Source organism: Barbus barbus (genome assembly GCF_936440315.1).
Source record: "Barbus barbus genome assembly, chromosome: 2".
NCBI lineage: Eukaryota > Metazoa > Chordata > Actinopteri > Cypriniformes > Cyprinidae > Barbus > Barbus barbus.
Genome location: NC_136730.1, coordinates 1609254 through 1625361, shown reverse-complemented (window position 1 = coordinate 1625361; position 16108 = coordinate 1609254). Strand labels below are relative to the sequence as shown.

The following is a 16108-nucleotide window of genomic DNA, read 5'->3' as shown; positions in this document are numbered from 1 at the left end:
TGAGAGTGAGTGTGAGTGTGTGTGTGTGTGAGTGATTGAGTGTGAGTGTGTGTGTGAGTGTGTGAGTGAGTGAGTGTGAAAATGAGTGAATGTGTGTGTGTGTGTGTGTGTGAGTGAGTGAATGAGTGAGTGAGTGAGTGAGTGAGTGAGTGAGTGAGTGAGTGTGTGTGTGAGTGATTGAGTGTGAGTGTGTGAGTGAGTGATTGAGTGTGAGTGAGTGAGTGTGAAAATGAGTGAATGTGTGTGTGTGAGTGAGTGAGTGAGTGAGTGAGTGTGTGTGTGTCTGTGAGAGTGAGTGTGTCTCTGTGTGTGTGTGTGCGCACCTGATCCACTGCTTTGAACATCACGTCCTCTATCTTCAGCGGCGACAGTCCCTCGGTCTCGGCCAGCGGAGCGATCATCTGAGCTCCTGCCGCTGCTACTTCCTGCAGAACCGCCACCACACGCGTCAGCTGCTTCCTGCAGTCCGCCAGCGCCTCGCCCACCTAAACAAACACACATATACAAAATTATTGAAATTATTGCACACAATATCAAAACGTAATAATGAAAATACCAAAAAAATTACCAAGCACAAAATTAAAATGGCATTAGAGGGTTACTCCACCCCAAAATGAAAATCGTCATTAATCACTTACCCTCATGTCGTTCCAAACAAACAATTCAACATTTTTGGCAAATTCAACAATTCGGCACCGTAACGCCATTTTGGAGACTATCGTTGCACGGAAAATGTGTACACTCTTCCGTGTCAGTTGCGACATAGGGATGCACTGTTTGCGCTCAAATCAAAGCGTCAATCCACGTAAGAAAACGCATCTGTGTGTCCTGATATTCTCCAAAATGGCTCTACGGTGACGTTACAGTGACGAATTGTTGAATAAAGTCGTTAATTTTGTTTTACTTCCATACAAAAAGCATTATCGTAGCTTCATAATGTTACAGTTGAACCACTGATAGCAGATGGACTATCCTGACGATGTTTTTCACACTTTTCTGGGCCTTGACGGTGTAATTTACTTGGCAGTCAATGGGACAGACACAAACCTCCCGGTTTTCATCTAAAATATCTTAAACTGTGTCCCAAAGAAGAACGAAGCTTTTACGGGTTTGGAACAACATGGGGGTAAGTGATTAATGACAATTTTCATTTTGGGGTGGAGTATCCCTTTAACATTAAAGCTGCAGTACCTATTTTTTTTGGGTTAAAATGATCCAAAAATCAATATTTGAGCAAATACATAACCAGCCAGTGTTCAAAACTATCTCCTTACTTTAGCTTATAATAATGTTTTCTAATTCGAGTGGTACGGGTAGGTTTCCGTGAGAGATTCGAGCATGGCACTGCGTCATTATGTCACGTCTGTAAACAAAGAAGTTGTCCTGGCTAGTAGTTTATCACATGTGAGGATCCTGCAGGTGGAGGATCGTTTATAGCCTTTTCTCACAGCAGCTGGAATACTTAAATGTATCATTTTGATGGCGGATTGTGATCCAAAAAGGATTGTGTGTTTATGAAAGACGTGAATGAAATTAAATTATATTCCAGTTTGAAATGTGCTTCTGATTACAGAAGCCTGGGATTACACAGGTTTTGTATTTTAAAGAAAACCAGTTCGAAGGGAGAATAATTAGCTCTTTGGACTGGATCTTAATAATAATAAATATCAATAATACTACAGATGCACAAATGTAGGATAATAATAATAATAATAATTATTATTATTATTGAAACAATAACAGCAAAAATAATGTGGATATTAATATATTTATATAAATAATAATAACTACTACTATTATAATCACACTAATAGTAAAAATATTATAATATAAATGTGGACAATAATAACAGTATTAATATGGCTATTAATGATAATAGTAGTAATAATAACATTTTAATTATAATAATTACAACAATATGATAAAAATCACAACAATAAAAAAAATTACAATAGCAATAATGATTATAATAATATTCATATAAATTCTAATGTTATTTTTAAGACAGAAATATATTACTATTGTAATACAACTGCGCTGTAAAATAAAAATAAATATTTCATAATAGGTACATTCATTATTTTACTAAATGTTTCAAAATTACAACACTTGTGACTTAATTTCTTCTCTCGCAGGAGTTAAATCTCTGAGCTCTTATACTTCCTGTGATAACAGCTTTACAAACACATCTCGTTACAAATCCAGTGAAAGCATGATCTGCTGTAATCAGTCCATAAACATCCGTTTGCTTTCAGAAGGAGCAGCATTTAATACGCAGAGCCGTAATCACTGACAAGCTACGCAATATCACGTTCATTATCGCAGATGAATCACATTCCATTATGAACGTGATATTGCGTAGCTTGTCAGTGATTACGGCTCTGTGTATTAAATGCTGCTCCTTCTGAAAGCAGGCTATGGAGATTTACTACTGATCACAGAACCGGCTTTACTGACGAGATGCGCATGATCATCGAATGCGATTTATCGTGCAGCCCAACATCAGTGTGTGAAAAACAGACTCTTTTTTGAGGATGTGGATGTGTGTGGAGAGATCGTGTGTGTGTGTGAGTGAGCGTGTGTGTGTGTGAGTGAGTGAGTGAGTGAGTGTGTGCGCGTGTGAATGCGTGTGTGAGTGAGTGAGTGTGTGCGCGTGAGAGAGTGCGTGTGAGTGAGTGTGTGCGCGTGTGAATGCGTGAGTGATCAGATGTGAGCACCTGAGGAGTGAAGCTGAGCGCAGCAGGAATCCCCGGAGCGTCTGTTCCTGGCATCCTCCTGCGGATCTTCTTACAGAACTGACCAATGTCTCCACAGGAAGTGTCCAGGTCCTTCAGCAGCACAGAGACCTCTGCCCCTTCCTGTCCCGGCTGCAGGAAGGCCCGCAGACGGCCGACCTCTGACCCCATGCAGTCTAGAGCGCTCTGGGTGAACTGCAGGTCACAGATCAGTCGTGTGTTACAGCATTATTCAGACGCGCTCAGAAACCGAGGGACGCGTTATTATTTAAAAGAAAATGCTTAAAAAAAAAAAAACTTCAGCTAATTGCCAAAATGTCATTTTTTATTTTCTTTATATTGAACTTAATTAAAACTAAAGTAAAAAAGAACTATATAGACATTTTAAAATAACAAAAATTTCAAAAACAAAAAGCAGCAAATAAAACAATTAAATTATACAAAATTAAAAACGAAATCAAAATATTGATTAAAACTGTAATAGTATATCAAAGATAAAACAATAACACCAAAATTACTAACTGGAAATAAATAAAATAAAACTGAACTAAAACTAAAATAAAAAATTAAGTTAAATGGTAATATAAAAAAAAAAGTCAAAAGCACATAAAATTACAAAAGAAAATTAAAACGAAAACTAGAAATCTAAAAACAAAAATAATTCAAAATATTAATAGAACTATGATAGTACATCAATAATTATTACACTGAAATCACTGTATATAAATAAGCCAAAACTGAAGTCAAAATAAAATAAGAAACCTAAATAATCATTTTAAAATGAATGAATGCAAATTGCACATAAGAAAATGAAAACTGAAAATAAAAACTGAAAAGCTACTTTGAAATAATAAAGAAGCAGTCAGAATCGTACGAGACGAGAGGTGTGTGGTGTTCAGTGGTCTCTGATGACCGAAGCGCTGTACCTTGATGTGATCCGCCAGCTGGACGGTGCAGTCCTCGTGTTGATCCGACAGATGAACGCTGTACAGTTGCTGCAACGATCAGCATTCACACACATCACATCACTGACATGCTACAGAGATCTGATACCCAGAGGTGTGTGTGTGTGTGTGTGCGCGCACCTGGTAGTATTTGATGGCTTTGGTGAGCGGCTCCACCTGCACCGTCTCGTCCAGCTGGTCTTTATGCAGCAGATCGATGAGGAAGTCCAGCGATCGCTCGTGAACGCTCATCTCCGAGTACAGCGTGCCCATGTGCTTATACACCTCCACATCACACTGAGCCAGAGCTCTGAGACACACACACACATTACTGCAGCACCACACACACCTCACCTCACGTCTGAAAACAACATTCACTGAGAGAGAGGTTTTCTTATTCTTATTTATTTATAATAAGGCTGAAAACCATGTATATTTACACACCAAAATACATGTGTGTGTGTATGTATATACACTACCATTCAGAAGTTTGGGATCAGTACGATTTTTAGTGTTTTCAAAGAGGTTTCTCGTGCTCATTAAGGCTCTATTTATTTGATCAAAAATGCATTTAAAAAAAAATAATTTTGTGAAATATTATTGCAAATTAAAATAACAGGGTTAAGAGCTGCTCCTAGTAACAAAATTCTTAGAAATGTGGGTGTTTCCTCTTAAAATTAAAGAAAAAATCCTAGTAAAGAAAAAAGTAATTCAGAAAGCATCTTAACCCTTAAAAGAGGTCTTAAGGTCCAAAATTGTTAGGAGTGTGGACGAGGACTTTTAAGGGGGTTAAGAGTTTCTTTAGCAGCGGAGGAAATGGATGAAACATGAAGAGGGAGAAGAAATGTGTTGCACACAATGCATGAGAGTGAGTTAATAAGACGCTACACATCAGATCGTGCTGGGATCATGTTTGTGATGATCTTATTAAAGACATGCTAACATCTCCGACACCACGCAGAATTGCCATAGCGCCAGAAATCACTACATTAACATATTTGGCAACTGGAAAAATGCAACTATGCAGCAGTGATGATTTGGGTCTGTTACAGCACTTATTAGGCTTATATGTCTCTGTTCATTTCCTATAAAACACGGTAAGTATAGAATATATACATATATATAATGTGTGTGTGTGTGTGAGAAAGAGAGAGAGGAAAAATTAAGCCTGTAATTTCAAAGTGAAGGCTTATAATAAACCCTACTCTTAAAAGCGCTCTTTTATTTCCTTCTTGACAACCAGCCAATCACCGTCTTCAAAAGACTGTCATTCCTAGCAACGGGGTCAGGCCCGCCTCCTCACTAAGATACAAGTGTGTGTCTTTTCCTCGCTCAGAGTTGCTCTCAGATTGGTCCTGAATCACTCTAAAGCTAAGACTCCTAGTTAGAAATGTTGAAGCTACAATAGGAGCTCTCTGAGAGGATTCTTAGAACCTTTAGGAATACGGGCCCAGATTTCTATTTTAATATACTTTAAACTGTAATATATTCCTGTGATGCGCAGCTGTATTTTCAGCATCATTACTGCAGTCTTCAGTGTCACATGATCCTTCAGAAATCAGTCTAATATGCTGATTTATAATCAATGTTAAAAACCGTTGTGCTGCTTCATATTTATTTGTAACCTGTGACACTTTAAAGAAATTAATGCTTTCCTTCAGCAAGGATGTGTTAAATGGATAAAAGTGATAGAAATCCTAACAATACAAGTCTTACTATTTTGAATAAATGCTGTTCAACTTTTCTTTTTTTTTTTTTTTTTTTTTTAAATCAAAGAATCCTGAAAAAAGCATCACAGGTCCCAAACAATATTAAGCAGCACAACAGTTTCTAACATTGATTATAAATCAGTATATTATTATGATTTCTGAAGATCATGTGACTCTGAAGACTGGAGTAATGATGCTGAAAATACAGCTGCGCATCACAGAAATAAATTACAGTTTAACACATATTCACATAGAAATCTGTTATTTTAAATTGCAATAATATCTCACAGATTTTTCGATCAAATAAATGCATGTTTGATGAGCAGAAGAGAAGTCTTTAGAAACATTAAACATCGCTCTGATCCCACGCTCCAGAACAGCGCTGTAGTGAGAGTTGTCTGATCTGTCGAGCGCAGGAGTAATGATGGACACCTACAGCTCGTATTTGTGCAGCGTGGCCTGCAGCAGCGTCAGGGAATAAACCAGACCGGACGCGAAGCTCAGCTGCTCTCCGGCGGCTCCTCGCAGTCCAGCGCGCTCCGGAGAGCCTCCGCTCAGATCGAACTTCTCCTGCGCCTGCTTGCTGATCAGCTCCGCCTGCGACAGCATCACACACCATCACTGCAGAAACCGGCCAGCCTCAAGACAGTAAAGCTCAGGCGGCTTGAGCCAGCGCCTCATTTACAGCTGTTCCTACGAACGCAGAGGACGCCTGGCGCATCTTCAAAATACCTTCATGGAACATGATCTTAATATCCTAATGATTTTTGTCATAAAAGAGAAATGTATAATTTTGATCCATACAATGTATTGTTGGCTATTGCTACAAATATACCTGTGCTACTCATGACTGCTTCTGTGCTGCAGGGACACATTTAGGTTAATTTATTTTTATTTCAGTTTTAGTTTGTTTTTTTTCCAATTCAAATGTATATTTATTTTCCAGTTATAAATTTTAGTGCATATTTAAATATTACCATTTAGGTTTTCATTTATTTTTATTTCCTTGTTAGCTTTAATTCAGTTTAATTGTTTATTAAGAGCTTCGTCTTGAACTTGTTTCATCTAATATTTAAATGTTATCTTATTTCAGCTGTATTTCAATGAACAAAGATGTTTTCGACAGTCTTAATTCAGTCTAAAGTCGATATTAAGATTAAAGCTGCTGTAAGCAACGAGCAGTAAATGATCTTAAATCCTGAAAGACATGTGTAATAACAGTCCTAAAGGCTCTGCAAGCGGTAAACAGCGTCAGACAAGAACCTTGCAGATGAGTCTGGGGATGAGCAGCAGCACGAGGATGCAGTCGTGGTCTCCTCCATGTCTCAGGAAGGACTCCGGCATGAAGGACATCAGCAGAGACACCTGACGGTTCGCTTGATTCACCTCCATCTTGCGGAGCTCCATCTCGATGGCCTGCGCGCACACACACACACACACACACACACACACACACACACACACAGCTGTAACGCTCGTTCTCTGTGTGTTTCGAGGCTCGGCTGAAATGAGGGCTGAACGTACCTTGGCGTAAGCTTTGGTCTCAGCAAACTTGATCTTGAAGTCGAAGAGTTCTGTGGTGGGCTGCTGCAGCTGCTCGGCCGAGCTGCTCTGCTGATTGGTCAGCTCTCGGTTCACTTCCTGTTCATGCAGCGGAGAAAACCTCAGCTTTACAACAGTGGCATACAGTGGAAGAACGAGGGATGCACAGGAATGTAGAGAATCTGGGGCAAAATCTGAGTTCATATCTAAATTTGACTTAAAAAGCAGCACCAGAATGGATCCAGGTTTAGTCATATTTCATGTAAACGCCAGCAGTAGGATTACTATGAGACATTACCATAATTATTTTTCTTTTATTCTTTAAAAATGATCTACATTTAAATGGAAAATACTTCACAAAAATGTAATTATTTAAACTTATTTCAACCCAATCAGTAATGGTAAACTCAAACCAGCTTAATTAATTTAGTGATCACTTTAACAAACAAAATAGTTAGAACTACTGTGTTCTGCATATCATACAGTAAATACATAAGAAATATGATCACTTTGAAATAGAATTTGTCACCTTTACTTTTATAATATAGCATTGTTTTAAAGTCAATATTATATTGATCAACACTGACATTTGCATAATCAATGTTTTTCACATACAGAAAATGTTGTGAAAATATTACATAAAAATAATGCTCACTTGAGCTAAAAGAAAAGGTTTTATTGTGATAACTTTATATTAATCACAAATGATAAGATTAGATTATAAATTCTAAAACTTTTTCTGGCAAAATTATACTAAACACTTTAAGTGAGTTGACTTCATAAAAGTGTTTTCTACATGCATTAAAAGCTGGACAGTCTAAGGATTGCAAGAAAAAGTCAGAAGTGCAAGTTTATATCCTGCTATTTGGACTTTATAACTCGTAACTGTTAGTTTATATTTCACAATTGCAAGAAAAAAGTCAGAATTGCAATAAAAAAAAATTTTTTTTTTTTAATTCAGTGGCAGAAATGAGCTTCCATAAGAACCCAAACAGATCTATTGAAGTTAAGTCTGTTTGCATGCATGTTATTCAGCTGCTCCTCAACAAACGTCTGCGTCTCACTGACCTGCAGGTGCGTGGTGAGCTCTCTGTATTTGCTGATGGTCTGCTGATAATCGGCCACTGTCTCCTGCGCCGCCTCCACTCTCTTCTGAGCCTCTCGAACCCGAGCGCCAGCCAGATCCAGCTGCTCGCGCAACTCCAGCTCCGTCTCACGCGCGTTCTCCTGCAGCTCATCATTCATCTCGTTTATCGCTTCCTGAGCGACGCGTCAGAGAACCAAGATCAGTGCACATAATTAACTCTGATGATTAAAACGCTGAACGCGAACGAGCGTCTCACCAGGTCACTGACGGTCTCTCGGAGTTCCCGCACTTTCTCTTCCAGGTCTAAGTTTCTCTCCGTCAGCGTCTCCACCATCTCCTCAGCTCCTAAAGCCGCGTCCACCTGAAAACACACACACAATATATCATACGGTTCATACAAAACAAATCCTGAGCTTTAAAATTCTATCAATTTTATCACCAAATTCAATCAACGAATGATGTTTTTGTGGCTCTTTAATGTCTGGTGACAGATTACTGCAATAAAGCGATCATCTTTTCCTCTTTACTACTAGTTGCAGCACCAAATAAACATCAGAAGCAACCTATCATTGATTTAACCACAGAAAGACGTCAATAAAACACCTTGAGATCAATAAAGTAATGTCACATATGCATTTAATGACCATAAACTCGATAGTGGACTATAAACTTGAAGTTATTATAATAAATTTGTATCATATAATACATTTTATCATAAAACAGCCTTGTCTGCAATTTAACTGTTTGTTTACAAATCACTTCAATGTTAGCAATATGTGACCCTGGAGCACAATCCAGTCATAAGGGTCAATTTTTATGAAATTGAGATTTCTACATCATCTGAAGCTGAATAAATAATCTTTCATTGATGTATGGTTTGTTATGATAGGACAATATTTGTCTGAGATACAACTATTAGAAAATCTGGAATCTGAGGGAGCAAAAAAATCTAAATATTGAGAAAATCTCCTTTAAAGTTGTTCAAATTAAGTTCTTAGCAATGCATATTACTAATCAAAAATTAAGTTTAGATATAGTTACGGTAGGAAATTTACAAAATATCTTCATGGAACATGATCTTAATATCCTAATGATTTTTGTCATAAAAGAGAAATGTATAATTTTGATCCATACAATGTATTGTTGTCTATTGCTACAGATATACCTGTGTTACTCATGACTGCTGCTGTGCTGCAGGGACAGATACTAGTAATGTACCAACTGACGGTTTATTGTATTGCTTCAGTAGCGAGACCTTTATTCCTTGAAAACAAACTTATGTACCTGATTGTCTATATATTCAAATGAATCAAACTGAATTTAATCTAGTAGTAGCCCTTTATTGTCACTAGTCACAAGTACCAGCGAAATTAGCCATCGACCTGTCCATACATACAATATGACAAGGGAATCTAGACTGAAATCCTACTGAATCGCAAGCTTGTGAATCAAATCATGGAATAATCTCAATACCCAGCTCTACTTGTGTGATGCTGAACACGTGTTTCTCAAACTAACCTGCTCCTTGAGCTCATCTATCGTGGCTTCAGCCTGCTTCATCTCCTCCTGCAGCTTCTCCTTCTGCGCTCTCAGAGTCTCCAGCTCAGAGTTCTTCTTCTCCATCTGTTTCTGGAGCTTCACGTGCTCCTGCTTCTCCGACGACGATAGATCCCTCATCCTGAACACACACACACTCAGGTGAAGATGCTGAGCACATCTCAGGAACATGCAGAACAACACAGATGTATGGCTGGGCGATAAATCGATAATGATAATTATCGCAATATAATTTTGAAACAGCGCTGTGAGATCCGTGTGAAGCGCTTTAAAATCAGCGAGTCATTTGTTGTTCGCTGAGTTCAAGCCAGATGAAAGCTCTGACTAACAGGAGAAACACTGTGCGCAACGACACAGTCAGGTTTTTCAATCTACAAATCGCCATCATTTACCATGGATTTACCGTAGTCACAGTAACTGCACTGTGGTATTACAGGAGTAATGGAATATAACTATAGTATTTTGATTAAGCTATAGCATGTGTGCATTTATACTAAATGTCTTTAGACTACTGTTTTTCATACACATACCTAAAAACCATAGTTATATTTTCACCATGGTATTGAGGTGCTATGTGTGGTTTTAACTGTGATTATCATGATTTACATGAATGCTACTATGGAAGACCAGCGATTAATAAAAAATAAAATAAAATAGTCAGAATAATTTCATTTCACCATATAATAATGAGGTTGCTACAATTCTTACAGATGTTACTGATTTTGATAATGATGAAAAAAGAAAAAAAAAAAAAAAAAAAAACATCGCATCTGCATCCTAACAAGCTATTACTACTATTAAATGTATTTTTCTAAGAGACAAAAAAAAGTAATATTATTATTAATATTATCAGGCGACACAAACCTGTTTCTTGATTTGAAACAACATCACTCATTAGAACATGCAGAAACTAAGAAATTAATGATTCTATTAAGATATGTATTTTGTTAACAGTCTGGTTTCAATAGCTTTCACTTTGGAGCAAAAGTCTGCCTTTAAACTTGAAATAAATAAAGATTTGACCAGAGGCCCTGTCCAGTTGGTGGCAGCAGAGCGCGGGATCATCAGCTCCAGAACAGTAATTCTGCTGTGTTTGATTACACAGGCGAGTATCCACTATTAAAGCGAAAGAGATGATCAGTGCGCTGCCGCTTCGCTTGATCTGAGGTGTCTACTGCGATCGATCACGCCACATTAAACTGCGCCAAAACAGTATTCATTGCTTGAATTTCCAAAAAAAGGACAGAATTTGAAATCTGAGACTTTGTTTCATATCAAAAGTAACAAAGCACAAAACTTAGCCTATTGCGATTTACTGGATGAGAGGCGCACTTTACGTACGGTTCATTCATCAACTGAAAACAGCATCGATTGGGATTTAAGGATCAATATTGTTTTTTTTTTTTACCCAGCCCTTGCATATTTAGTTGTGTTTCGTTGCCTCCGCTGTCACTGCGGGGGGTGTATTGAACACACACAGCCTCTGTTTATCTGTTCTAATCATAAATAAATGCATAAGCCTATATGCTCGTAGGTTCATTATTAAAAATGAAAGTGTGAACAAAAATACAAGCAATTAAACGTGTTATTAAAATTAAAACACGAAAATTAAAATGACGGGTAATAATTAATGCTGTCAAACGATTAATTGCATCCAAAATAACAGTTTGTGTTTACATAATATATGTGTGTGTACTGTGTATATTTATCATGTATATATAAATACACACACACATAGTAAATATTTAAGAAAAATATGTTATGTTTATATTTTAAATATATACATGTAAATATTTTCAAAATGTGTGTATTTATATATACATCATAAATAAACCGTACACACACATATATTATGTAAACAAAAACTTATTTTGGATGCAATTAATCATCGTTTGACAGCACTAATAATAATAGATCATGACAATGTTAAAGTCTAATGTTTGACGTTTCTGGTGACAATGACCGATATGGAGTGATATAAATCAAATGATGGTGATGAGCCATGTTTTACCTGACCAGAGCCTCCTTCAGACGGCTGTTCTGCTCCTCCAGCTGCTTGAGGTGGTAGCTGGACGCCGCTCCGTCCGAGCCCTTCTCCTCGATCTCGTGCTTCAGGATCTCCAGGTCCATGGTCAGCTCCTCCACCTTCTCCTTCAGAGCCTCCACCTCCTGCTGCATCGACTCGGCCCGCTCCTCCGCCATCTCTTTGTCCAGCGTGGCCATCTCGATGGCGTCTGCCGTGTCGGCCATCTCCTCCATGTATCGGTCTTTGGCCTCCAGAGCCTCGCGCGCCTCCTGCGCTCGGACACAGAGCAGCTCAGGGTTTGATCGGGTCAGTTTAGCTTCAAACAGCTGAATTACTCTGAACCACATTCACATGATACACACATTTTAAAGCAGTTAAAACAGCCAAACGTGTTTCTACTGAGCTACACCACAGGCTACTGAACAATTAGCTGATTAATACCAAAGCTATTAATGAGGGCAATCTAATCTAATCTAATCAATCAAACCTGCACTTGAGGCTGAACTGAACAGTAAAGCAGCTCTTTGAGATAATCTCTCTACATAAAATCTGTTTTTTGTTTTTTTTCTCCACATCTCGTTTTATTTGCCTAATTAACTGAAATCATGACAAGTATACAATTTAACCACAATTATTAAACGTTCATCAAAAAATTTATTTTTAAGGCCCAATGAAATCGTTTTCATTTTTCAAGATTCAGTTTTAATAACTAAATTAAATTTTAGTAATAAAAATGGATGTTTAATTAATTGACAACACCAATTTATTAAAAGCCTAACAAAAATGACATTTTCAGGGTCTTATGAAGTCAGTATTATTTTTTGCCAAAATACATTTTATTTTTTCCAAATAGTTTTTATTCAATTTTTCTGGATCCTGTTTTATTGATTAAATTAAATGTTATCAAAAATTATGTCTAATTAATTAAAATCATGCAACCTTAATTTATAAAAATTTATCAAATACATTTTATTCTTTCCAAATTCTGTTGCTATGTTTTAGTTACATCTTAATCACAAAGCATGTCTAACTTTAACTTACAAAGCTATTAACTATGATTTGTTTCAGACACTGTCTGTTCTATTCTTTTTTTTTTTTTTGTCCAGAATTGATTAAACTGTGTGCCATTCTGAGTTATACTGTGAATTATAATTGTCACGGCCTGATTCGCTCTGTGTGACTGATCTGAGTGTGCTCTGTCTCCAGCACCTTCTTGGCCTCTTTGAGCTGCTTCTGCAGCTCGTTCTGCTGCTCCTGCATCTTGTTCTTCCACTCCTGCAGCTGCTCCAGCTGGATCTTGTGCTTCTCCATCTCCTTCAGTTTGGCTTTATCCTCAGAGCGCTTCATCCGCAGCGTCTCCAGCTTCTCCTCCAGATCCTTGACCTGAGCTCGGAGACTCTCCTCCTCCTACAGACACACACAGAGTCATTTACATCTGCCATGACAGAGGCATCAGTTACACACACATCCTTTACTGGGACAGAAGCATAAACCTTTAACTGTATCGCACAATTCTGTACCAGAAGTGCATAGACCATGCTGTGGTTCTGTTTAATATGACATCAAATGCAGAGGGAGAGTGCCGTATAATGAAGGTCAAAGGTCGCTGACCTTGCTGGGGGTGGCAGGAGGAGGGGCGCTGGGTGTGCCGCTGGGCTGGGGTACGACCGGAGCTCCCAGTGCAATCTGGGAAGGTGCTGTGGACTCATTCTCTGCTAACACTGACTCTGAAAGCCCTGACCCTCCGACAGAGGCACGACCCGTCGCCTGCGGACAAAACAGATGCAGTTATTCACAAACAGATGATGAGCTCGATCCTGTCTGACCTGTGACCTCTGACCCCAGCACACACACACAGTGCTCACCAGACCCCTGACAACAGTGCGCTTCAGTGACCGTTCTATAACATCACTGGCCTAGTTCACACCTGCATTTACTGTATACTCAGTACAGGTGTAAACAGATCCAGTGTGTTCAGTAATTAAACCCCCTTCCATCCACGGAAGATCAGGATGAGTTTGTTTCTTCATCAGGTTTGTAGAAATGTGTCTCTGCATCAGTGTCTCAGCAATGGATGCTCTGCAGTGAATGGGTGCCGTCAGAATGAGAGTCCAAACAGCTGATAAAAACATCACAATAATCCACACCACTCCAGTCCATCAGTTAACATCTGGAGAAGACTAAAGCTGAAACAAATCCATCATTAAAGAGATAGTTCACGTCATCATTTACTCACCCTAAAGTAGCTCTATACCTGTATGAATGTCTCTGTTCTGCTGAACACAAAGGAAGATATTCTGAAGAAAGTCAAAAACAGAGCAGCTCTGGGGTATTTTCTTTTTCCTACTATGGAAGTCAATGGTGCCCCAATACAGCCTGTTTCAGCTTTAGTCTTCTCCAGATGTTAACTGATGGACTGGAGTGGTGTGGATTATTGTGATGTTTTTATCAGCTGTTTGGACTCTCATTCTGACGGCACCCATTCACTGCAGAGCATCCATTGCTGAGACACATTTCTACAAACCTGATGAAGAAACACACTCCTCCTGATCTTCCGTATGGATGGAGTAATGTTACAGTTACCATTAATATGGTAATTAATATGGTGTTCCGTATTAATTACTGAACACCTGTACTGAGTGCAGCTGTAAACCGGGCCAGCGATGCTGTGATGAATGGTGAGGGTCTCCAGAAGTGTGTGGTTCCCGCTCAGAGAGGGTTTGAGATCTGGGACGTACCATGATGAGAGAGGGGAGGGAGCTGGAGCTGGACAGACGGCCGGGTGTGAGCCACTGTTAGGCACATTAAACAACATCACACACCTGCCTACATACAGACACCAACACGTAACATTACACACACGCTTGTTACCATTAAAACACCGGGTGCTAGACGACCTCAGATGATCTAATCATTAAGTCACGCAGATTCACAGAGATAAACAGGAAAATAACCGTCTTAATGCTGCAAAAGTCATCAATTATGAAACTAATTCACTTCCAGCTGCTCTACAGAAATCAACAGCATCATTATACAGATCAATTCAGATTCAATGTGGTTCCAATTCAGTTCAATAACAGCGTTGACGATGCAAAATTGGTCAATTATGAAACAAATGCAATTCAACTATAAAGCAGCTCTAGAGAAAAGTCTCGTTATTCCGCTGAAGTTGTGTTCTCATTCAATAATTGATAATATTACTGATATAAATGATTTAATGCTAATGAGAACACTTCAGCGCAGTCAAAGTGAGAATAAAGCAGATAAATGAGAGCGAAGCTGAGTTGGGATGGGAATACTAGCACATGTTCCCAAACAAACCATCAGAAAAGATGGAAAATCATCTCACCAGATAACATGTGAAAACTGTTCCAGGCGCTACTGTGTTACATTAGTTGCATGGTTCATTTGGTGACCTCCAATTTGAATCTCAAACCGTAAAAATAGTATTCCATCCTGAACACGGCCCTACATTGGCCCAGACATTTCCCAGAATGCTTTGCTGCGGTGTGCAGGCTCACCTTGGTACTACGGCGCATAGGAGGCTGGAGGAGGAGCACAAAACACACACAGGGGAACACAGAGAGAGAAGAGGGTACAGTTGAGGGGATTGCAAAGAGAAAACCAGCAGGAAAGAGATTTCAACAGAGAAAGAGAAACACTGCATGAATGGATGGAGGAACAAACACTGAGGATCTGCAGCAAATGAATAGTGTCCATAAAACAAAAATGCATTTAGGAAATTAATATGATCCCACAGCCACAAAAGTATGGAAACTCATTTCTGCCATGAGATAAAAATAAATAAAGAAAATAATTTTCTCTCAATTCCGAGTTTCTTACAAATCTGACTTTTTTTTTTCTCACAGCATTATGGGATCTAAACAGAGGTGCAAGACATAAACTCACAAGTCTTTTCTGGTTTTATTCTGTGGCAGAAACGGGTCTTCATGAAAATGTCACAGATATGAACTTCAGCATGAGGAACTTTGGCTGATGCCGGGAGATATTTTGATTATTCTCTAAACACTGTGTGTGGAATGATTTTGCTGATGATATAACTATGCACTTGCATGTTATTGCTCTTTTGTTGATTTTGATTGCTTCTATTGTCCTCATTCGTAAGTGGCTTTGGATAAAAGCGTCTGCTAAATGACAATGTAAATCTAAAATGAAAACCTTCATATTTTGTAATCCTAATTATGTTGATCAAAGTTTGGAGCAGGTAGATTATTATTAGATAAACCTTGATTTAATCTTTTAATCTAAACGCCCAATCCTTATCGCTGAGTGTTTTCCTCATGCTGAACTGATCTGAAGGATGCTGCTCTGCTCTGTGACGCCTCAGAATATCTGGAAGGTTAAGATCTTTATCATCAGTCAATCAGCATGGTTTCTGACAGTGGTGACAAGGAAAGATGATTTGCAATCCGCATGAGATCATGCAAGCATTCGGTGCGTGGGTGTTTCAGATGCTGGCATGGAAACTGCAATTTTACACCACAGAA

The 16108-nt window shown here is 38.6% G+C and overlaps 1 protein-coding gene across 1 annotated transcript in view; it reads right to left on the bottom strand.

The window, feature by feature from the left end:
- The window catches only part of dctn1a (dynactin 1a), a 33940-nt gene that overhangs the window by 7090 nt on the left and 10742 nt on the right, over positions 1 to 16108 (bottom strand). Inside the window, exons 5-17 of the mRNA XM_079445834.1 lie at positions 13212 to 13367; positions 12810 to 13007; positions 11586 to 11869; positions 9536 to 9695; positions 8274 to 8378; positions 7999 to 8190; positions 6913 to 7029; positions 6652 to 6804; positions 5825 to 5985; positions 3821 to 3989; positions 3662 to 3730; positions 2718 to 2930; positions 324 to 485 (exon numbers count right to left, since the gene is read on the bottom strand). Of these exons, the coding sequence (XP_079301960.1) occupies positions 324 to 485; positions 2718 to 2930; positions 3662 to 3730; positions 3821 to 3989; positions 5825 to 5985; positions 6652 to 6804; positions 6913 to 7029; positions 7999 to 8190; positions 8274 to 8378; positions 9536 to 9695; positions 11586 to 11869; positions 12810 to 13007; positions 13212 to 13367 (2139 nt within the window). The remainder of the gene's footprint in view (positions 1 to 323; positions 486 to 2717; positions 2931 to 3661; positions 3731 to 3820; positions 3990 to 5824; positions 5986 to 6651; positions 6805 to 6912; positions 7030 to 7998; positions 8191 to 8273; positions 8379 to 9535; positions 9696 to 11585; positions 11870 to 12809; positions 13008 to 13211; positions 13368 to 16108) is intronic.